At 38.6% G+C, this 25,479-nt stretch overlaps 1 protein-coding gene across 12 annotated transcripts in view; it reads right to left on the bottom strand.

The window, feature by feature from the left end:
* The window catches only part of nav3 (neuron navigator 3), a 171,735-nt gene that overhangs the window by 109,826 nt on the left and 36,430 nt on the right, over positions 1 to 25,479 (bottom strand). For 11 of the 12 annotated variants that reach the window (XM_067392174.1, XM_067392175.1, XM_067392178.1 and 8 more), the window contains exons 2-3: positions 11,253 to 11,370; positions 10,524 to 10,576 (exon numbers count right to left, since the gene is read on the bottom strand). In XM_067392174.1, coding sequence (XP_067248275.1) covers positions 10,524 to 10,576; positions 11,253 to 11,370 — 171 coding nt within the window. Of the gene's footprint in view, positions 1 to 10,523; positions 10,577 to 11,252; positions 11,371 to 17,508; positions 17,593 to 25,479 lie in introns of those variants that run through there. The other variant, XM_067392185.1, reaches the window with a different exon arrangement.

Below are 25,479 nucleotides of genomic sequence, written 5' to 3'. Positions count from 1 at the left end.
GTGTGGCCGGCAGATGTCCGCGAGGGTCTGCCGGCATTACTTTCGTTTTGTATTTGTTTATTTTGGTATTAAAGTTTTGTTGAATGTTCACCGGTTCCCGCCTCCTTCTTCCCGTATATACGAACTGTGTTACAATGAGTAATGAGGAAATTTCATGAATGGGTGATGTCTTATTGGTAAAAAAATATTTTATTAATTATTAGGCTTAAATGAAAATATTCTCACAGTGAGACTTGGTAACAACAGGTAAACCATACATGGCTACTCAATACCACTGTCAAATGATATTATATTATGATATGTTATATAGGCCTATAAAAAATGCCTAAACACAGGTACAAACTACACCTTAACAAAGACATGAATTATATATTCCCCTACCCACCTAATAAATATTGCAATATAAATGGCTATAACATACTTTTCAATATATTTTCACAAACCATGGTAATTTACTACAGTTCATTCATGGTAAATGTTTGTAAGGGTGGTGATTTTCATTCATGACACGTTTCTCCTGTTTTCTTCATCAGTCTTGTTGGGAATGTTGGCTGTTTCATCCGATTTAAAACTAGTTTAATCATCGAGTGATTTGTAGTTTGTAACCGAGAGGTGTGTGTCGATTTGAAATGCTAATCACACTTGATGCCGCAACAGTGTTTAATAATGGTGACCGGGAATAAACGCAGCTCCTTTAAGCTTTCATTCCGTTATCCACTGGGCCGTGCTGTGTAGTTCAAAGTGAACTATTGAAACACATGAAAACAGCGCCATTTGTTCTGTATTTGTTATTATGGACCGAGAAACAACTACAGATGATTCGGAGACAGATTTGGATTCGGTCCGAACGAATCCAAATCGTTTCAGATCGTTATGCGAGTGCGTTTGGCCAATTCACGGAAAAGAAAGTTGACAGAAATACGGGACATGCATAATAACTGCTGAAATATTCGCACGGAAAACGTTGGTATGGTTGCATGGTACGAACAGTGCGTATATAGCCGTACAGCTGCAGGTGCCACTGCGCCCACGTATCTAACCAAATTTAGTCGCACCGCCAGGAAAAGAGGAGGAGGGAGATTGAGGTGCCGCCGGCAAGATGAAGATGATTGGCGGGCCGGATTTGGCCCGCAGGCCACCAGTTGATGAGCCCTGCTTTATTCTAATTGGTCAATCACAGCATTCAATGGATAAAAATGTGTGTGCACGCGCACGTGTACAATATTACGACCACTGCAATGTTGTCTCAGTAACTTAACCTGTGCTAGTTTCATGTCACTCATATTTTCTCTCTCGCATTTATTTTTTTTTTAAACTTTGTTAAATAGCCATGTAATAAATTATGGATAATGTACAGTCAGCTGGTCTTCATCTCACAAAAAATTTTGAGATTCTTTTGAAACAAGGTTAACATTTCTAAGAAGTGTACAGTTCATACAGGCACCACTAACTGGCATTATTTAATAAAATGCTTCATTTCTGTTGTGAAGGCCAAATAGAATATAATTCAATGTCATTCTCACAGCTGTCCTAGTGTAATAGAGATTTACAGTCTTCCACACAACTCCATCCATCCATCCATCCATCCTATGACCTCAGTGCCCCACAGCATCCAGCATGGAGCCAGAAAGATCCACACAGATCACATACAGTATTAACTCCCACACACACTCGCAAACACACAGAATGACGAATGAATGAGCAATTGTTAATGCGATCCGTACAGACAGCATCTTGTTTCTTCTTACATCTGTCCCAATGGCAAGTAGCCTGTTTTTCATATGACACGCATCCCACACACAGCCGCACACACAAAGAGCCTAATGCGCTTTTAACGTTTGATTATCTTCTCTCATAAACCTCTTTTAATGGCAACACAGTGCAGAACATGTGTGGTGCACCAGAGATGGGCTTTTTTTCATTGCAGTCTCATTAAGACGACGGCACCCGCGCACATGGGCACCCGACAGCAAGTCCCGACTGAAAACTGATTCAGACATTCTCAACGAAGATGAAATGTACTTAACACTAAACGCTGGCCTGGCATTTCAACCACATAATTTAACGCTTTTCTGGAGTGTTTACGATATATGATCGCTCATAATGTCTTAGCAATGGACTGAACATTTGTTGCCATCACCAAAAGCGAGAGTGGATGCTGTTGATTGACAGATGTGTGCGAACAGAGATGGGGTTTGCGCTCTAAAAGTGAGAAGATCATCAAGTTCGGTGTCTGTTACGGATATAATCCCATAAGTACGGTTGGAAATTCCATCCTCCTTTTAATAGCGGTCCCATCAACCGATTGCTCTGTTTATTTTTAGTCTGTCTCTCAGCCTACAGCGATGTACACAAACACAAACTGTGATTCTATACGCTAATGGTGAGCAGAGCTCTCGGCAGCTTTAGATGCTGAACCGCCGCTTGCCGAGCGGTTTTTCAAACCATGTGGGATTTTAACAACTCTCCGGGAAAGTCAGATCATCTGTTTTTCCGACATAAACTGACATTTTCCAGCACCAGATATGTCATTAAACACAATTAGGGAGGAGAATGTTTTGATGAGGTATATTTTTACAAAATAATATTGAGAAATTTATAAGCAAGCACTTTTCAGGGCTGACATGGACGCAAACGGGATGGAAAATTACCACGAGTCGGCTTACATCCCTTGCTCGAAAAGACAACGGCGAGCTGTTTAAGTTTACTGTCTCTGCGAGCTGCAACCGTCATAAATCTGATCGTGTTTAATCTATACAACACACTTATCAGAGCGAGGCTTTAATGGAGAGTAAATGTTTGCACTTAGGGCCGGCTGTGTGGATCCAGATGCTGAGGGGCCCAGCTAGCTGCGCAGGGACCGACTCCAAGCGTATCAGATAACCGTAGGGTGAGCGTTGGCTTTGGAAAGTGTTGCTGCTCCAACACTACAATGAAACACAAATGGTCTCTAGCCTCAATTATATGGCTTTCACTTAAAAACCACTCAGAGCAAAGAGTACAGATAAATGCTGTTTTCTCCAGCACTTTTGGTTTTTCAGAGAGACAGCTGCAGTCGTTTTGTACCATTTAATTCCCTCTGATCATAGTGACCACATGCACATGAATTTGATGAGCTGTCCATAAATACAACGCAAAAAAAAAAAAAAAAAAAAAAGCCTGTACAATAGAACACAATGAGGCTTGTTGTTTAACAGGGAGGTTTTACAAGGGTTATATCTGAATATTATAACAAATAAATTGGGTTACACTTTATTTTACAATGTCGTAGTTACATTGTAATTACTCAAATAAGTACTGAGTACTATTAATTAACTACATGTACTTACTATAGAGTTAGGGTTTGGTTTAGGGTTAGTTACTTGTAATTATGCATAATTTACTAACGTTTAAACGTTGACCAAAATTTTAGTCAACTTTATAATTACACACACACACATACAAAATTGTCTAACAGTGGTTTTGTATACTGGTTTAATAGTTCAAAACTGCCTTCAAAACAGTTTAAGTTTATATTTAAGTTAATATTCAGTCAATTTTTCAAAACTATTCACTTAACCAACTTTTAACTTGGCACATCAGTTAATTTTTCATTCAAAATGCACTAAAAAACTTCTAAAACACTTCATACATGTCTCAAATCAAGTCATTCTTTCAAAACACTAGCAGAGGTTTTTACCCAACAAACACACTTTGTCAATCATAAAACACAGACAGAAAAAACACTCACATCAGGTAGCATTATACAATGTTTTCTTTCATGAAATTTCTTTACAAAACAAGAATGGCACTCTCTACTACTTATAATTCACTGCAGTATACGTTACATAGTCCAGGTTTACATTACAGTACACAATTATCCCTAAGTTTAACCCTGTTGAACAATATGGGGCAAGTTGTCACAAGAGTAAAGAGAAGTAAAAAGTGTGAAAACTAATCCCACTCCCCCCTACATAAAATTTTACCAACAAATTATGCGACAGAATTGCCATTAGGCTTGTGTATAATTGAAATTACAAACCAAGTGAAAACAATTTACTACTACTTCTTCACTTTGCACTCCAGGACTTATTAATAACATTTTTAAATTGTTTTAGTTCACAGATGCAACAAATAAGTCATGTCTGCACTAATAGTGTTATAGTAATGCTTGGCAGGTCTCTTTGTTAAAGCCATCTCAGTGCCAACTTCAGCATGCCATTTTCTGTGCCCATGGGCAATGAGACAAACAACCATAGCTGAGCCATTATGATGCCAGCCAATGACGACAGCCGTTAAATTCCTGTGGCCTCCTCTGTCTAATTAGCAACTACATGGATCAGGCTGCAGCCACTGCCCTGCATAAGACTGGTGGAGGAACGGCACTAGCAGGATGGATCGCCTGCAATATGTGATTTGAAGTGTCTGCTCTCTCAAAATACCTGAGAATGCCAAGATTCCATACTGCAGATCCACCATTCAGGGCAAGGTAAAATGCCTGTGATTTTATCTCCTAAAACTTCAAAAAATGAACCAAAAGCACCATAAAATATCATAAAATTGGTCCATGTGACATGGGCATACGGATTTGGAATGACATGAAGCTGACAGAATTTTCATTTTTGGGTGAATTATCCCTTTAAGGCCATCATCTCATAAATGAGGCTTGTGGATTTTTGAATAATGTTTTGGGTGACAGATTTGCTCTTTTAGTCACGTCACACACCCGGTTCTTCCATGTTACCATCGGAAACCAAGAGTCTTCGCTGAAGTTATCCTCAGTCTGTATTATGGTTTGATCTCTGTAGATTTCTTAAAGAAAACAGAGTTTCTCTGGGATTTAACAGGCTTACTTCTATAGTTTTCTCTGTGTGGTATTTTAAGCTTCTTTATTGTTGTCGAGCAGAATTTGAATGAACCACAGAAAAGCATTCAATGAGATATAATCAGAGGCTTAGACTCTGGTTTTCACTCTGGGAGACCGGATATTTGGAGGTCCATTAAAATGTCTGTCAAATATGTTTTCTGATGACATAATGAATGAACATTTCCTTCATTCATAACTGCGAAAATGTCTTCAACAAGATGATTACAACAGGACAAGGAAATTAGATTTTGAAAGCATGTCAAACATGTCTGAGGAAGGAAAAAGACATCAGGACCCAAACACCTCAAGGTAATTTCTAAGCGGACTGAAATCTTTATAATTACTAAAATGATTCCCTGTCAAAAGTAAAAAGAGGAACATCCCTCAATCCAAAAACAGATCCTCCCACAGCAGAGGTCAAAGCATAATCACAGTCAAGTGACGGTAAACATATCTGACAGGAAACAATCAGAACCATTTCTGTTATGTCTACAAGCCCAAGTGGAAAGGTCACCACTAATGTCAAACACTGCACGTCACATTTCAAATGTGAACGTCAAGTGTCACTATGTGGCGTTAAACACACAAAAAGACAAGGTGAGAAATGTCCTATGATTCTGTTCAAGATGCACCTCATCTCTTCTGAGCAGGCTAAATGATTGATATTTCAGTTGACCACCAAATGTTAGACAAAAAAAGTGGTACAGCAATCTTGAATCAAGCTAAGCTTTTTTTTCTTAGGTCAAAACAAAACAAAACAAAACAATTCAAATACAAAATAATACTCATGTGTGAGTTACTTTAAATAAAGTAAAATAAAATAAAGTGCCTGCTGAACGATTATTCACTAACCAAACCAAGACCCAAGGTCCAGCCTCTTAATAAACCAACTCACTAGCCAAACTAAATTAATTAATTAATTAACCCTAACCCAATTCAAGACCCTCTTAATAAACAAACCCACTAACTTTCTAAATAACAAACTCTAAATAACCAAACCAAGTCAATCAAGAACCAACATCATGCTTCTTGAACTAACTCACTAACCAGAATAACCAAATCAACACAAACAGCCCATTCTTTTGATGAACCAACTCACAAGCCAAACTAAATTAATCAAGACCCAAATCAAGACCCTCTTAATAAACATCTCGATGAACAACCTCAATAAACTTTCAAAGTTTATTCTCTTTATAAACTAACTCACTAACTAACCAAACCAACTCCATTAAGATCCAAAGGTCAGCCTCTAAATTAACTAACCAAACTAACTTTTAGCAATTCCAAAAGACCATCCTCTTGATGAACTAACTAATCAAACTCAATCAAGATGCAAAGTCAATCCTCTCAATGATCTACTGTAACTCAGTGAACAACAAAACCAACTCAATCAAGACCCATTGTCATGCTTCTCGATGAACTAACATGCTAACCAAATTGAATCAACACCAAAAGCCCATATTTTTGATGAACTAACTTACTAACTAACCAAACTAATACAATAAATGTCCAAAGTTTATTCTCTTGAGGATCTAACTCACTAATTAACTAACTCAAACACCCAAAGTCCATCCTTATTAAATGATTCATTGATCCTAACATGTGGACCAGCTGATATCCAGCAGGGTAAACCAGCTGAGCATCATGTGCTCTCTAAACGAACAGTTGGGCAGATGCTGTATTAATCATATAAAGGTGAATGCGGTTGTGCCATCAGAGAGATATGCTGATGTCTGTAGTGTATCTCTCACATGTCAGGCTGTATGCCACTAACAGATGGAACCCAGATGATGCAGCCACTTTACAAGCCCTAACACAATTAACTGCACTGGTCCCCCCACATGACCTGGAGAGGTAGCCAATCAGACAGCCTCTCCTGATGGCCACAAACTCAAACCTCATATGTGTATAGACAGACTTGCAATTTATGTGGTGCATTCTGGGAATTGCAGTCCAACTGTGTGCCTACTCATCTGTTGCCTTTTGAAGTGCAATGTGGTTTATTAATGAAAGTTTTAATTATATAGATTAGTATTGCGACACTTCTTTAAGCTGAATGGCTTTTATGGCACTGTTTGGATTTCTCTCAGTCTCTTTCCGAGCTGGAGGGTGTCTGGTTGTGTTCAAAGGCGCTCTCTGCATGCTCAGTTCCTGTGGTTTCCAGTTTTAGGGACGAGACAACACTGACAGACTGAATTTGTCCCAACAATGCCTGATAAGAGAGGAAAGAGGTGCAAACAGGGATTTGATGAAGCAGCCGTCATCCACAAAACATCCGCTAAGAAGCCAAGAGTCTCATCAGTGACATCTTCAAGTTAATACTAAATGAGATCACAAACTGCATATTAAATCGGCCAATTTTCCATTATGTCGCCTTTGATGATCTTCGAGATCTGCATGTGCAAAATTATTTCCGTACATGTCTCGGGGACATCTTCAAATGTTGCAATCCCTGAATCTACTAATAAAGCTAGGCTTATGGGATACGCTTGTGTACAGGAGAACTCCCATTCTGATGCATAATCTCCAGAAATAGCTGTCTCACAGACTACACTGCAAATGGCAGAAAGGGCTCATTCGGTGGACCAACATGTTCAGAATTCCAGACTAATCCGAATACCAGCCTTGGGATCGTAGCAATTCCTAATGGGAAAAGTGGGTCCTACCTTTTTAGCTTCTGGTGCAGTTGCGGTTCAAAAGACAAACGTTTCCATAAGGGTCAGTGAATGAACAGACCGCCTGTAGACGACGATTTATCTGCCTCTCTTCATGCCAGTTTAATTGAGCCCCGAGAGACCAATCAGATCAATGAGAGAGAGTTTATTACGCATGTAATTTAGCAACCATCTACATTGCCTGGGAAAGCACCCAACAGTACACTGATTTAACTGAAGCAGAGTCACTTTTAACAGGTGCTTTTAATGGACGCGAGCAAGCGTTTTTTGCTAATGCCAAAGTTGTAAAGTTTTATTGGTTCACAGCGGGAAATTCATGGCTATCTAATCCTAATCGATAAGGAATTTCCTTTCTGAATGATAGTTATAATTGATTATTCCTCAATGGCAGATTGCCGACTCCCTGAGCAATGAGGCTTGGCGTGATTTACTGTTTAATATTAACTGCCACACAGTAACAAATACAGGAAAAGGGGCACAATAGATTAGCTTCCTGACTTATTCCTGAACACGTTAACCAGACTGAGGCCAGGATATTATTTAACACATAAATGACCCCATCCTACATAACTCCCTACAGAAAAGACCAGCTTAAATAAGCATGGATTTTTCATGGTGAACCAGCAAACAATGCTAGTATGTTTCCCGTACAACGACAAAACTCGCAGCCTAACTACCATAACATACCATAGAAACTATGCGTTTAACCACATGTCGAGAGTTGTTGTTCCAATTATGCAACTTTGCGATGCTGTTTGAGAAAGTTCGTTGGAACTAGAGTTTTGGGAATAGCATCATAACACCCATCATCACCCCTATGGTAGTCAATGAGGGGCGAGAAATTCATACAGGTTTGGAACAACTTAAGGGGGAGTAAATGATGACAGAATTTTCATTTTTTTGGGTGAATTATCCCTTTAAGCTGTTTTTGTCCATACAATATAAGTCAATTGTGTCCAAAAGTTTCAAGATTCAAAAAGGACATATATGTATCGTAGGGTGACTACCTGGCTATTGATCTGTTGCAGGACAGTAGACGGGACAATGCGGGACACGTGTGGGACAGATACATTTAGGACTACTACGGCTAAGTAAATATTGATTTACATTTGTTTGCAAACTTGGCATATGCGCCGATTAATGTTTCTGGTGGTGGGTGCCCACATTATAATGTTGCGCTTCTGGCAACGTTAAATCCTGGAAAGAAGATAATTCTAGATTCATGGCTTCACATGCAGAAGGACAATGCACATTTAATATTTGAGCGAGAGCGAGCGCGCCTCCAGAATCAGCCTGTGAGCGGAGAGATTCCTGCTCGTGATTTGATGTATTTAACATCAGGATGGATGATTACATGCTTTAAATCATCAGTTTGGGCAGCTTTGAGCAGATATTGAGGTTCTTATCCAGTATGTGAGATGAAATTCCTACTGGTGTAGTTGTGTTTACCGACTTAGATGAGGCCCGCATTTAGCTATTCCATTGCGCTGTCCACTCAGTTGTCATCAGTGGGAAAACCTGTCTCTATGATTGCGTTTTTTGTTTATTTTTTTCACAGTTAGAGTATGACGGCTGCACAAATAGATTTTTAAATTCCAGTCACAGTACAATATTGTGGTATTGTAATTTCAGGGATGAAAAATTATAATACAGACATAAATGAAATGAGGGACACTATTTAAGTCTTGCGGGACACGGGACAATGCACTCAATTTCAGGACTGTCCTGCAAAATGAGGGACGGGTGGTCACCCTAATGTATCGTAAAAAGTAATACAACTCCAGTTGTTTAATCAGCCTCCTGATTACTTTGTATGTATGCATATTACTGCCATGTGGCCAAAAAACAAAACAAAACAAAACAAAAAAATAGCAAACTATTCCTTTAAGCTAGTTAAGAACCCCGTACACCAGCATCCCATTTATCAACAAGGCATGCTGTTTTTGCACAATATTTATATCAATCAAACACTTATAAAACCTTAGCAATCACAGAGAAGTCTCCTAGCAATCTGCAACAACGTGCTGATGGGTTACTCCTGTGAAGCTTGGCTGTGACACAGCGTGTGTATGTCAGATTCCTCCGTAACCTCAACTTCCCGTAAACAGTTTCATAAACAGGCACACTTCCTCAGTGTAAAACCTCTACATACGTGTGCACACACATGCTGGCCGCAGGTGCAAGATCAATGGACATTGAATGAAACAATGAAACCTCCTACACCGCCCCCAAAAAACTTAGCCTTGAACTTAAAACTAAAGCTTTTACTGCAGTCTTTGTGCTCTTCCAATCTGACAAGAATACCTACATGGGAGTTGTTAGGAGAAGTCCACAGCAACTATCCTAGCATTCTCTGCTATACTCATTGACATGCAAAGAGTTATAGCCCAGAGCCCGGTTGGTCCATTCTACTGCAGAAAAGACCTGTGAGGCCACTAAAGCCTTTACTGTATTACAGCTTAGCAAGAGTTTAATCACAGCAATGTGCTACAGCAGAAACACAACATAAGCATAGAGGATCTTACCTACATGGATAACAGCAAAGAATCATTATTTTTCAAAATCATCAGCAAAAACATTATCATTTGGCAGACCGGAAGGAACAAAATAATAATGGGTCTTCATGATTTTGAGACAGGAGCAATTTCATGAGACTGGTTTATTTTAGTGACATAATGGCATGCGCTGTTTATCATAAAAATGCAATGACAAAATAGCTATATAATACTGTTGTGACAAAAAAATATACTTTACCAGTCAAAGGTTTGGACGCATTTTATAATAACAGTTATTTCATCACAACTATACAAATGTAACTATATGTAATACCATAAAGTAAAGTATATGAATTATGTAGAGACCTAGAAAAGGTATAAGCAAATCAAGAAACAATGATGAGAGAAAAGGTATCATGCTATTACTGTATTTACATTCACAAATAGACTAAATTAACTAATGAAGCAATGATTATTACAGTAGTATGGATAAAAAAAGACACTTACCATTTGAGAGTGACTCTTGGGGCAGCTGTTAATATCGTCTACCTTTTCATTAGCTGCAAAAGAGATATTGCTGGATTAAACCTCTGCAGCACACTGGTACAAAACAAGAAAAGCGTACAATAACCTCTGGCCTTTCCATCCACGGGTTACCGACATGAGGCAAGAAAGTTTGCCTTTGCAGTTTGTGAGATTTTGTGATTGAATGGGCATATGTTTGTTTTCAGTGTGGGAGAAAATGCTGAGAAAACGAACGGCTGTTAATTCATCAGCTGTTGGTTGCGAGATTGTGACATAAGATCTGCCATTGTATGCTGGAGGTTCATAATAAAGTTTCAGGACAGCCCAGAGGAGGGGAAAATGGGATGAGGGGAAAGAAAGAAGGGAAAATAAAAAAGACAGACTGACACACATGCACACAACACAAACCACTCTGGGCTCACTAAAGTGAACACATGGGAGACACATGCTTTAATAGTGCAGAAATAGTATTCAATTCTCATGTTGCTGAATTTCTACGGCTTCTAATCCAGTTTAACGTGAGCAGAATAATTTAAGATGAAACACTGTAAGTAGTTATGTTTTACAGAAATAATTTTATCACTCAAATGAGCTGTGAAGATTTATTAGCCTGCACTCTGTGTGTGTGTGTGTGTGTGTGTGTGTGTGTGTGTGTGTGTGTGTGTGTGTGTGTGTGTGTGTGTGTGTGTGTGTGTGTGTGCATGCTCTCACCTATTATCTGGATGATTTCTGCCAGCAGAACTCCATCGGGTATGTCCTGAGTCAGGTCCTTAATAAGCCTTGGACAACCGGACTTGGCCAAATAATGGTTTGCCCAATCAGTGTAGATCTATAGGGAATATGAGAAAAAACAAACTTGATAAGGAACAGAAGATGGATGAATGAAAACGCAGCTTTTAGACAGACAATGCAGATTGATGAAGATGTATGTCCAAGAGGACCTAAGCAGGTTAAAAAGTGTTTGTTGTTTGATTCATGGAAGATTCACTCAACACTGACCTGAACCACATACTATGTGAGATAGAGAAAGAGAAAAAAAAATCACAGCCATGAAAGCAGCCAGCTTCAGTTTGGACAAGTTGAGTTCAATTTAATCAAAGCTATCAATGAGGCCTCAGCACTTGTACTAGATTATCTGGATTTTCTACTGGATAGAATCCAGGCCTAACATGACATTGTGACACCGCTGATCCATTTAATCAGATGTGGATTACACAGATAACGGGTAAAACTACTGACAACAAATTCACTTTTCCAAAGGCTAATTCTTCTCTAAAGGCTGGTGTCATCGCAGCTTGAGCTCTTAAACTACCAATAAAATAATTTAAATTAAGTCCTGGTGGATGTACGTTTTTACATAACAGTTTCAGAGCAGTACCAGAAGTGAAACAGAAAAAAACCCCCATTAAAACAGCATACGGGGAACACTAAATAGGAAGTCCTTATTTATTGCTTAATATACCAGGTCTGTTCGAACAAATGCAACCCCCTAGTGACTTAGTAACATGTCTAAAAGATTCTTTGGATATGGTGTTCCTCAGGGGTCTGTTCTAGGGCCCCTTAAAATACTCATGTCGCAAATCTTAGAGCTCTGCTCTTTCATTGTGATTTTAGGATTAGATCTTATTGCACGAGAGGGAAGTGGTTTTCCATTCCCCACCTAAGTGAGAGCACCCCAGTGGCAAGGTACACTCTCAGATCTCACATCCTCTCACTAATAGAGTTGTCTGTATGGGGCTTTTGTCTATACCGTTTCATATCAGTGTGTGAATTATACAGAGACAGATATCAGATGGGCTCAACTTTTTCAGCCAAACAGCATCTATGTTTTTCAATGTGCCATTTCATTTTGGTCCTAGCGGAAACTTTAGGCACTCCGGGTCTTAATTAGGGTGGTTAATCTTCACGTTTAAGTTATGAATGACGCACTGAAAGGTATTTAAAGTGGTAAAATTGATTTACTCCCACAAACCCAGTAAAATTTCAAAGGAATTTTCATTCACATACATTCACATTTCATTTTAGACCATATTATAATGCCTCATAAAATACAAAAAAAAAAAACATCAGCCACACTCTCTCGCCACCTCAAACACAGTGACCAATTAAACATTTCTGCCTTTGCCAGGCAAAAGGGAGCATTCCACTCAAAGATGCCACAGTTCAAAGGTTTCATCTGTTGTGGTTTCAGCATATGAAGAGGAGTCGTTAACGAGAACAGGGTGATGAAGAACCCTTTAGTCATCCTCCTACTTAAACAACACAATCCAAAAGAGAGCTAAAAAGGCCTCCGCTCACCACTCCAAACCACAGTCACCTCTGATAGTTGAGTAAACAAAGAGCTACACTACCGCACATGCCAACACCTCCAGTCACGGCAGAGAAAACAGCAAAGAATTTACACATTCACACGGCACCTAAAAAGACAGGTGAATTCTGCTTTGGTTTAGCTATGATATTGATGTTTAGTTCATCCTAGCAGTGCAGGATGTAGGAGGACGATATCTGCGGCGTTGGTGAAGTAAACTGATGCAGTGGTTGAAAGGTCAGAAAAAGAAGCGGAGTATAAGAGAGCGATTCTCTGCAGCACAACCCCATTCCCCTTTTCCCTGCCTAACGGAGGGCAGGGAGAATTAGGGGTGCCGCAGTGCCACAGTTGTTCATGTGCTCGACGGGCAGAAACTGTCCATCTGGACCTCTGAAATGAAGGAAAGAAAAATCACGCTTTCTTCCTCTTATTGCCTCCAGCGCCCAGAGATCAACAAAGAAACAGAGAGAGAGACATGGTAAGAGAAAGCAAGATGAGAGAATAAAATGACAGAGAGAGAAAGTGGGAGAGAGCGAGTGCAAAGAACAACAGAAAAAGCAAGAGACTAGTGGGCTTTTCACATTTAAAACTGTTAGCCCAGTAGCAGTCTAAACCCTGGATTAATGTGTTCCTCGGTTATCTTGTTTAAACCTTACTGAAAAGTTAGTAGACTACAGTTTTGGGTATTCATCTTTTTGCACACTGTATATTTGTCAGTCCTGGGTTAATGTATTAATGTATTTCAATCATGACAACTCTCAGAATTAATTGAAACAACATTTATTAACTCCCTCGAGTCGGAGGTATTGCCGGCGATACCACCTTGGTGTTTTTCTTACCAGTGTGAAAGAGACTCAAAATACTCAGCCAGTGTTCCACATACAATTAAGAGTTATACACCATTTAAATATGTGGAATATCTTCTTTTATTTGTGTAAAACCAAAATGTTGTGCTTTTTGCAAAATAAAGAAAACTAACATGATGTGTGATCCCTCTGTTGTCTCCCTCTGAACGAAGTCCAATCTAATAATTCTCAGAAAATTAACTACAACTTAGTGAATACTAATCACAAAAAAATTAGACTTACGTCTAAAGAAATGTTGAAATGTCAGGTTTTAAATTGTGTAAGTCAAATCGAAAACTTACACAATTTAAGTCTCATTTTTTTTAAATATGTGGAATATCTTCTTTTATTTGTGTACACTCAGAGTAAAACCAAAATGTTGTGCTTTTTGCAAAATAAAGAAAACTAACATGATGTGTGATCCCTCTGTCGTCTCCCTCTGAACGAAGTCCAATCTAATAGTTCTCAGAAAATTAACTGTAATTTAGTGAATACTAATCACAAAAAAATGAGACTTACGTCTAAAGAAATGTTGAAATGTCAGGTTTTAAATTGTGTAAGTCAAATCGAAAACAAAATTTCTCTGTTTATGCAATCTTTATGAAAAGAGACATGTCAGAAGCCCGTGATTCAGCTCATTATCTGCTAATGCGGCCACGCCCACAGAGCGAGCGCTATTCAGATGCAATACATGAGTTCATGAATTCTGAGGCAATACATGAATACATTGTCGCGATCCTGTATTTATTATCTTCAAAAGTGTCTGTATCACTGTATGTTATAGCCATGGTTAGCAATCTCTGGAAGCCTCTGTTAGTTCCTGGAATGTCACATGATATGCCTTTTCTTCATTGAGACATTTGTGCACTAAAGGTGCACAGAGCGCCCTCCGGCTGCAAGTATGAATTGAAAACACAGCATCCAGCGCTCATAGTGATGACAATAAATATGGAACAAATATTACTTTTCTATACAATATTATGTATAGAAAATTAACATAAACATACGAGAATCCCACAATATTTCTTCAAATGTGCATGCTTTTAAGCATATTAAGAAATTACAGTCAATATAAGATTTTAAGGGTCAAAATGTGAAGCTTGAGTCTTAGATCTTTTTAATGATGTATAGTTTGTCAACTGCACATTAACATTTAGGCTATATAATATAACAAATATAGTAGCCTATATGAAATGCATAGAGGTAGGAATGTTCAGACACTTTGCATCACAGAAATACAATATATTTTAAAGTATATTAAAATAGAAAACCATTATTTGGTTAGAGACTTGAGACTTCTTTTAAAAACATTATAATGGCAAAGCATCCAATCTTTTGACTGGTACTGTAATTTGACATAGGCCTATACAATTTTTTTTTTTTTTTTTTTCACATAATGTGCAATAATATGTGCATGCATGAGATCACAAAAATCATGTTTTTTTGTCAAGAGTGGACATTAATCCTGTTATCAGCATGATCACAGAGGGTTTTTTCATATAGCCTACCTGACTGAAGGAGCTCATTATTATGCGTGTCATTTTGCAGCTCATTATGCGGATTTTTTGTCTTCTCAGGTGTGAATCACAGCATTATTCATGATGATGGAGGATGCAGGATAATTTTGAAGCAAAAACTCTAGTCTACAACCTCCAATACCCAGAAGTATTGTGAACATAGATTTAATATATTTGTTGGCCGTATTTCAGTGACTTAAAATTTTTGTTTTTTCAATAACCATGCAAAAACGTTATTCCTTCAAAAACACAAACATGTACATGTTCCTCACATATTATTGTAGCCTAGTTTGTGCTGAATACAGTGTAATGACACTTTTGTCACAATATGTTCATGAACAACTGAAAAAAGCACAAATGTCAGGGCATGTCAAAACTTCTCCAAGGCCCCAAAAATCCTCAGACCCCAGAGGGTTAATATAAATGCATTGTACATAGGTTTGGTCTTGGCGGACTAGATCTGCTATGCTGCTGCTGATGGATGAGTGAGAATACATCTAAAATGCACATGAAAACATAGAAGTGAATTTAGGCTGTAAGGAAACATAGGGAGAACCCAAGCAGATCTAGGCATGTGGTGCTGGGGAAGGTGGAGGGAAAGTGAAATCCCACGGTGCGCTGCAATGAACTGATCCAATTCAAAGTCAGGAATAAATAGGTTATGTAGATAGAACAAAACAGAACGATTGGATGACCCATTGTCTTTAAGTGAACCAATCAGCTGCTTAGAACAGTTTCATCACTGAACTATATATTTATCCAGGAACATGATTGGGCAGCATTGCCCAACTGGAAAATGATAACAACCAAAAGCCAAGACTCTTGGCTGTTAAATGTTTAATACTTTTACCCTCAGAACCCTTCACTTTATATGGCGTGCCTCTGGGACTACTAAAGCTGGGTTTCATAACCTAGGGTTAAAATGATGCTAACATCTGTCAAAATTATACATGTGAAATGCTGCTGAAAAGCTGCTTAAATTCTAAGCCACCTGTTCTCAAACAGGTTTTCCAAACACTCCTACCATCGGCCAGACAAACAGCCATTCCCCAAACGCTATTGATTGAACTAATGTTGCTGTGCAAAGCTGGTCAGGATGCAAAAAAAAAAAAAAAAAGCAATGTTTTGAAAACACCAAAGAGCCACAGTGTTTTCACTCTACAGGGAAACTTGTTTACTTACAATTGTTTCTGCAAAGAAATTACACAATTCAGCTTTAGATTGTGGATGAAAGAGGAACAAAAAAAGATGAGTAAAAAGAACAGAAAATTAAAAATAAAAAGCTGACAGGTAGAGTAAGAGGATATTCTCATTAAAATAAGGCTAAAGGAGTCTCCCTGCATCCTATTAATGAGAATAGCAGTGGATACAGAGAATCTCCCTGAGAGAACCATTATCACATTCATTTACTTCCTTAGAAACAGATTGGTTAATCTAAAAACCACCATTAAGATTTTTATCAGCATAGACAACTTACAATATATCGAAGAGAAGCTCTGTTACAAGCAAGCCGGCATCCTATGCACATGATAACCAGCAGAACACTGTAAATGCTTTAATCAATGCTGCCATTAACACTCAGGCACAAGGGAGGGAGAAATGGGCCAGTCTGCAGCTGTAAATAAGCGACTGTTATGGCAGAAGGAAACTGGTTGTAAAGCAGTCTTTCAATCTGATAGTTTCATGGAGGGAAGTACATCGAGCCAAGGTTAAACAGTTTCCCGTCCCGTTATTTTAGGGGGCGAACTTGCTGATGTTTCCCACTGTGAGACCGGCAGAAGCTCACATAAACGCAAACACATCCAAAAGTCAGTCCCAAAGCTATTTAGTCCCCAGATGTTTGCTGGAGCCCATCTAAACAGCATTAATCTAGTGTCCTAGCACCCCTTGACTTCACTCACAGCTATTTATCATGCGTCACTGTTTCTTTTCTGCGACCCATTATTTTCGATTCATCCCAACAGCTCTGACACTGTGGTTTTGTCTCTATTAATGAGCAAGCGCTTGTTTGGCTGATGCATCACTTCGCTGTAAAACCCAACTATGCCACCCTCAGTGTTCACACAGCATTGAACGGACACACACACACACACACGCACACTCATACAGCCGTCATTCATGAGTGCAGCCTCCTCCCCTCGCAAGTAGGTTGCCAGTGCACACATACATGCGTCCAGACACACACATCCATCAAACAAAAACACAAATCCCCAGGCTTTGTCCCTGACTCTAAGAAGCAGTCACCAGTCCCTGTTGTTTCAGCCAGCCAGAGTTAAGCTCAAGTGAAGTGTGTGTACCTCTTAAGAGTATCTGAGCCCAGGTTGTCCCCGTCCTCAGCGTCCCGCTGATAAACGGCAGCGTTCGGCTCTCTCTACAGTCTGCAGTGCCTATAACTGCGCAGGTACTGGAAGCCTGCAGTTACTGTACTTGGCCAATAGGAGGAGTCAGCTGCTGAGAAAAGCTGTCATAAGCCAGAGGGTCTGTGAGTTCACTGCCTTGCGGATGATCCAGAGACTGTATTTGTTTTTTGTTTTTTTGAGCGCTTTTAGATGAAGTTTAGATTATTAATCACAGGACTGGGTGGAAAAGGGATGGAAATGTACTATTTAATAAAAAAAAAGAGTGGCTCCGTAAGCATATGGAATATTTAACAGCCCTGAAACACTTGAGGGCTGTTGTTTAATGCTGTAAATTGAGTTATATAGGACTGTATGGGACTGTAAACCTTTCTAAGTCTCATTAGAGGAATTCATTAAAATAATTCAAAACAATATCAAGGGAAAAGGATAGAGCTAAAAAATCAGGAAGTTGTTAAACAGCAGGTTTACAACACAAATACAGTGTTAAATCAGAAAATGTGAATGTGCCTGCTTGTGCAAAACTTTAGGCATAAATAAAAATAACTTAAGATTTTCTGGGTGGTAGATAAGGCATTTCTATGCAGTTGCTAAGATGTTATGAGTATTTTAAGAACATTTTTATGTCATTTCGATAGTGATCTGGGTGATTGGTATAGTGCCCAAGTCAAAAGATGCAGTAACACTTTATTTTACTGTCCTTGTTAGATATGTTACATATACTTAGTGTAGAAATAAGAGTAAATTATGCATAATTACATGCAACTAACACTAAAGCAAACCCCAACCCTAATTATATAGTAAGTACATGTTGTTAATTAATACAGCTCAGTACTTAAATGTACAGTTACACTGTAAAAAGGACACCTTAAAATAAAGTGTTACCAAATGTAACGGACTGACGCAAGAGGCTGCAGTCTTTAGTCTCTGCCAGGTCAGCGGACCTGGCTTCGAGTCCTGCTTAGAGCGGGCAGTTCGAACAGGAGGGGTTACATTGGTGCCGTGACCCGGATGGGAATGAGGGTAATGGACGTAGGCTAGTAAGAGCTGTGCTGTAAACCTCACTCTCCTGATCTCAAGAGGCACTCTAGCGATTGATGCTAGGGACTGCAGTCTTTAGCCTCCTTGTTAGAGAGCCCAACTCCCATGTCGGCGGATCCGGGTTCGAGTCCCACTTGGAGTGGGCAGTTCAAACAGGAGGAGTTAAAAAAATTAATCTCATTTAATGTGAGATTTTTTTGATGTCTTATCATTTCACAGGTAAAAATCAAAAGTCTGACGGCTTTAAAAGTGTATCGATACAACAAAGGGGTGAGACAAGTTACACTACCACTCAAAACCTTTTAAAAATGTTTTTTAAAGAATTCCATTATGAAGTATCAAAGTTAGTGGAGTCCAAAATTACATTGCACCCCATTTTCATTTTAGACAAAAAAATAAAAAAATAAAAGTCATGCAGAAAAAAGTCAAACAGGTTTGGAATGAAATGAGCGGGGAGAATGAAACATTTTAGATCACATAATTTTTACAAATAACTGAAAACAGGTAGGGCGGGCTTCGGAGGGAGAGCATAAAGTGTCTTTGCAGTACTCACGGATAGAGAGACACCTCGAGGAAAAGGAATCATCTTATGACATTGTAACTGAGCAATGAACAAGACTTTGCTGAATCAGGGCTGAGGCGGCAGCAAACACAGCTTACCGCTGTTTACCCATAACACACCAGCCATCAGTCTGTGCGACACTGAGTTTAATGCAGTTTCTCCATTGATTTCATGGTAGTTTTCCATTCATACCGAGGCACGGCATTCCGCCACATGAATGGGAGCGCAGACGGTTGACATATGGCTGTGATTCTCTCATTTGGCTCAGGGGAGATTGGAAGAGGATGGGGACTAGGGTTTTATTGTGTGTACGGTTGTGTATGTGTTTTTCAAACATCACTCCCAGACGAGACCCTCGGCGGAGAAGGGTGAGAGTGTTTGTCGTTTCTGCAAGGACGAGACGCCACTGTGCGCTTTGACAGGAAGTGCAGGCAGTTGGGCTGTCAGTACTAGTTTCCTGTGTGCGCGCTGGCCCTTGGCTGCCCCTCGTCCCATTGAAAGATGTGCCTCCTAAATGCTCCTCTCAGCCAGGACACCCACACACACTTGAATCCAGCGAGACTGTCCCTTCCTCTCACCTGGCATGACATAATCATTAGTTGACTTGGCACAAAGATGACATTTGGAGATGTTGTAGGCAGGGGAAGGTGAAATTAATAGGGTGCGAGCCCTCTCCTCTCTTTCAGATCACATTCTCATTGGCCCATTGATGAAATTTCATAATTTAAGAAAATATACTGGCAAAATATTCCTCCTAATTGTATATCAGATAAATACCAGCATGGAGGAAGATAACAGGTTTGCCATTTGAGGACTCTTCACAAGACCCACACAACCGACAGCCAGATTCATTAAGTCACCTGAATGAATCAGTGTCACTAGCTTAATTGTGTTTGTTTAAAGGTTGATCGAAGATCAGAATCTTTATGAGCGGTACAAACAGAGACTCGTTTAGTCTAGTTTCCCTCAAGAATCCCCACGGAGCATCTAACATCCATATTTAAGTGCACAGACACAGAGAATCCCCTGCTCCAGCGATCAGTAATTAAAGCATCTTCACAGTATATTCTCCTGAGTGATGAATACCATAAAAATCAATGGACGATAATAATGCGTCCGAAACAAGATTACATAATGGTAAAACTTCCCTTTGTCTTTCCCTCTGTATTATAAGTTTGGACATACCAGTTGTTCATGATCAACAATGAAAGGTTTCCTGTTGGAGCCGAGGCTTAGCGGTAATTCATTGAGCTGGGTGCTTATATGAGGAAAGCAAACATACAAACATCCTGCCTATTCAACAAAGATAAACATTTCAAACAGTGTATGCAAAATGGTTGTCTACGTTGACACTTTGAGATATCTACAGCATGAACCAAACTGCACCATTACACACATCTGGAAGATATCACTATGCCAAACCTTGTTCACTTTCTTCTCAAAGCAACTTTAAACAGTTCCTGGTTTTCTTCTTTCCAGTACAAACATCATTATCTTGTCCAAGGGAGCCAGTAGCCCTTCATCTCACTTAATGTTCCCAATAATAGCACCTGTCAGCCCCATGGTCGCTTCATTAAAGGTCCACAAACACTCACAGCTACAGCCAAACTCTCCTCCTTTGAGCACCGCATGAGAAAAATGCCCCTTTAAGTGGAAAATAATGCAACACGTTGTAAAAGCAAACACATTTGTAACACTACCACTTGTTAATGGCTGAAACTTCTGCCAAGCAACAAATAAAATACCTTTCCTCATAATGGGTATGCATGTAGTTTGTATATAAAATATCAGGTGTGTCCTTTTCCCACACATACCAATAACTGTAGCCTAACTAACTTACTAAATATATATGTATTTTTTTTAATAATCTATTTTAGAACCATTTTTTTTTTTGTATTATTAGTTATTTATGACAACGCAGCACCCCACCGCATTACATTCTCATTACTACTATGCAGAAAAATACATTTATTTTTCACATCACTGTATTACAGGGAAAGTATGTATACTGTAAAAAGAACTGTTTGTTTAACTTAAAAAAGTTACCTGGTTGCCTTAAAATTGTGAGTTCATTGAGTTAATACAATGAAGGCGATTGGTTTAATAAACAGAAACTCAAAATATGAAGTTATCTGAACAACATTAATTAATTAAAAGTTGATTTGACAAAAGAAAAAATGTGATAAATCATGAAAATATATATATATATATATATATTTTTTACTGTGTAAATTAATACAGTAATTAAAAAAAGAGAGAGAATCAACTTTGGGTATAATGGGAATTACAAAACACTCATTTTAAAACTTACAAAATACTTTTCTGAAGCCCCAAAAAGTGGGAAAGCTCTCCGTTCTGTTACACAAACATATGCGAACAAAGCACTCTCGTTTGATGAGAGCTGAAACAGAGATATGAAGGACCTCATGGCAGGGGAGCCAGTCAATTGTCAATCAGCTCAAGCTAAGAGAGAGAGCGCAAGGAGAAGGGGAAAAAAGATACAAAGATGAAGAAAACTGGGGACAGAAACATGTGGGAAGAAAGTACATAAGCCGTTTTCTTGACGTGACATTCAGGAGTTTCAGGAAGCTGAAGAGAGTACTATAAAGGCTTCCTGCATTTCTAGAGCACAATAGTGAAGGACACAATGTCCACAGTCTATTCACTGACTCTCTGATGCATACTGCTTACAAAAAGGACAAAATTTGATTAGCTGGTTCTACGCAACTTCAAGAGTGATGTACAAAAACTTGAACAGAAGTTGGTTGCTTTATATGTCAATCAGACAGTCTCTTCCTAAGTGGTGGATCTTGACCATATCAAACTACAATGAGGACCAGATTTAGATCGCAAGACAAAAGTCTCAACAACAACACTGACCTTGACCTTGGCAGAGTTTGAGTGACAGCTCTCCGCCATTCACCCAATTACCACAGAAATCATAATAAACACAGCAAGATATTCCTACAATGTGGTCACGCTTACTCCCACTGTTGCAGAAAAGAGGAATCTCCCTCGGCCTGGCCCATTTCAAAACATGTCATTACTAAAACAAGCAGTGCTTCCGGAGAAATATTTGTCATCTAATTAGTAAGCACATTTCATTCAGCGGAAAGAAATAATGAGAACTACGCGAGAAAATGAAAGTATCCATTGGGATCTAGTGTGAAATAGAGCTTAACCATCTAAACCTTTAAATAATTCTGTTGTCTCAAGGTGAAATGCAGCGCTGAGATGCAGCAACCCTCAGTAACACTTTCTATGAAGCCTGTAGCCTATATATAATGCATTAAATGTCTTCATAATGCATTACGGTACACACTGTAATCAGGTTTATCTTGTCATGAATAATTGTAGCTGTAAGGTACTACATTATAATACTTGTCTTTTTACATTCAAAGTGTACAATGCATTTTAACACTGAAAATCTGGTGTTGATTATGTGCTATAATGCCTTATACTCTTTAAAAGTCAGATAATTAATCAATAAGTATCTCATAACTGTGGTTACAAGCATTTTGGAGAACACAGAACCTATTATAAGGTGTATCATAATGCATAGAAAGTAAACATCACATTAGCACTGCATTTGTACACACTTTGTGGAAAGTGTTATTCAAAACTGTTTTAAATAAAGGATTTGGGGTGTGAGACATCTAAACTATTTTTTTATGACTTATCTGACCCTATTCATCTGCATATATGTGTATATGTGTAGCTTTGCCAGCTGTGGCCTAAGAAATGGCATCTTAGCTCAACTAGCAACCCCTTCGTCTCTTAGCGACACAAAGCTATTCCTGTCTCTCAGCATGTCTCTATAATTAGCAGTAGACCTGTAAGAGCCACCTTCACTAAATAAATCACCCAGTTTAGAAAAGTAAATAGCAAACGTGTAATTAGCCTCCATCAACTCGTTACCGAGCACCAGCTAGACTGCAACAAGCGACTGATGTGTAGGAGGATGGGGGTAGAGACATTAGCTGTGTTCCAAAAAACGAGTCAGCTGCCTACCTAGACAGGGTTTAAGTCATCATAGACATGCTCCCGACATGAAGGCTGTTTTCAAAGGCTAAAAATTAGGACGCAACATTATGCTGCCGGTTTGGCCAAATTCTTTTTTGAGCATTTCGTGTAGGCCTACCTTTCATGGAAAGGTCTATTCTAAAAAAAAAATTGTGATGAGATGATTTTCAATGGGAAAAAAAAGATAAAAAAATCATAATAATAACATACTTACAAAAGTTTGGTGTTAATATTTTTTTTTAAAGAAAGAAACTTTTATTCAAGAAGGATGCAATAAATTGATTAAAAAAAATTACATTTACATTGTTACAAAATATTTCTATTTCAAATTAAGGTTGTTTATTTAAACTTTCATCAAATAATCCTGAAAAAAAAAAAAAAAGCAGAAAAAAAGTTTTCAAAAAAACAAAACAAGAAATTGATAACAATAAGTGTTTCTTGAGCAGCAAATCAACATATTAGAATGATTTCTGAAGGATCATGTGACACTGAAGACTGGAGTAATGATGCTGAAAATTCAACTTTGTCATCACAGGAATTTTTTTTTTTTTCAAATATTACTCACAATATTATTATTATTTCTGTATTTTAAATCAAATAAATACAGCCTAATACTGAGAATATGAGACATTCAAAAAATGTAAAATCTTACCGACCCTAAAATATTGAACAGTACTGTATATTTCATTCAATACTTAGTTTTTTTTTTTCCCCCAAACTAATTAAAAATGAGTTTAATGCTTCTTAGAATATGGTTTTAGTTTAGCAACATGATTTTGTCAAACTCTAATCAGTTTTGAGTCGCATCTCTTTGCTTTTTGTGTGGTATATAAAGTGTTCTTAATCACTCACTTATACGGTCCCAATGCTGTTGCGACCTTAAAAGGCAACTGCCTAACTGAACTGCATCCTATCTGCCCTGATATCATAAACCAATAATGTCTGGATATGAGGAATTATGGGTAATGTAGTTACCATGTGTATTTCTGTACCCAAAACCTCTTGATTTTCATATAACATGATGCAAGAGGGATACTCATCTTTGGTTCTGATGTGGCGCTAAACTAATATTTAATACAGATGGGTCTTTTCAATCAATTTTGAGTCATGCCTCTTTGAGCTTCACATGATTTTATGAGGCCTATAGCATTCTAAGTAAGGTCCCATTGCTGTTGCCAACTTAGAAGGCAGTTGCATATGTAGGTATACCTCTCTAGAATTTAAAACAGAGACCTAGATTTGCATCTCATTAACGTTATCTGGCATCAAAAAGATGTCAGTAATAGGCTTTTCTCTGTATTTAACACATATATATATAACTGTACAAGCCATCCATTGTTAATGCAGGATGACTGGCCGGTGTGGAAAAGGGGGTCAGGGTGAGTCAGCACACTTGTGTTCCAGTATCAGTAGTCTGACTTTACATCCCACAAGTGGATATCAGAGAGAATGTATTGCACTTGGAAGAGCAGCGATTGCAGCATTGCAGCGAGTCAAGCTGCTTCCTGTGGGTAATTAGTCACGCTTCCTGCTAGTGTTCAATTAAGTCTGGCCTCATGCTCACCCATGAGTGAAAGGTGAGTCAAAGCCAGGGGAGAAGCAATGACACTCCAAAATAACAGTTAGCATGAACCTGTGACCTTGGGTATGGTGAAATGTATAAAATCACACTCTCTGTTTTTCATTTATTTGATTTTTTTTTTTTTTCTCTTCCACACACATTTCTCGTGCAGAACACACTTGTAGAAACATGGAAAGGTTACTGATTAGATTTAATGCACAAGTACTTTCATAAATGAAGCCTTCAAAAAGTCAAAGTACGTTGCCAGTTAACTAATCTGCATTCCATCTGCCGTTAACCAATAACATTTGGATGTGAGGAATTATAGATAATGTAGTTACCATGTGTATTTCTGTACCCAAAACCCCCTGATTTCCATATACCCATGATGCACGAGGGATGCCGCATGATAAGTGTCAAACCCAGAGCTCATCTTTGGTTTTGACGTGGCACTAAACTAATATTTAATACAGATGGGACTTTTTTTCATCTGTAAGGAATTTGCTGCCGTCTGACATTCCCGTCACATTTACGTAACTTTAATTGGTTTTATAATCAATAATTATGTGGGCTGGTCAGTCGAACACTTGACGCAAAAACGTCCTCATGTTCCACGGACGCAGAGAGTGGGATTATGGTTACTTTGAATTCAGGAGACACGTTCTCTCTCTATGTAAATCAATCTGTGCAACCTTCACAAATGTGATTTAACTCACTGGCTTTC

The sequence above is a fragment of the Chanodichthys erythropterus genome, chromosome 8 (genome assembly GCF_024489055.1).
Source record: "Chanodichthys erythropterus isolate Z2021 chromosome 8, ASM2448905v1, whole genome shotgun sequence".
In the NCBI taxonomy this organism is placed as follows: Eukaryota; Metazoa; Chordata; class Actinopteri; order Cypriniformes; family Xenocyprididae; genus Chanodichthys; species Chanodichthys erythropterus.
The sequence above is the reverse complement of the archived record's forward strand: the minus strand, read 5'-3'. Positions and strand labels throughout refer to the sequence as shown.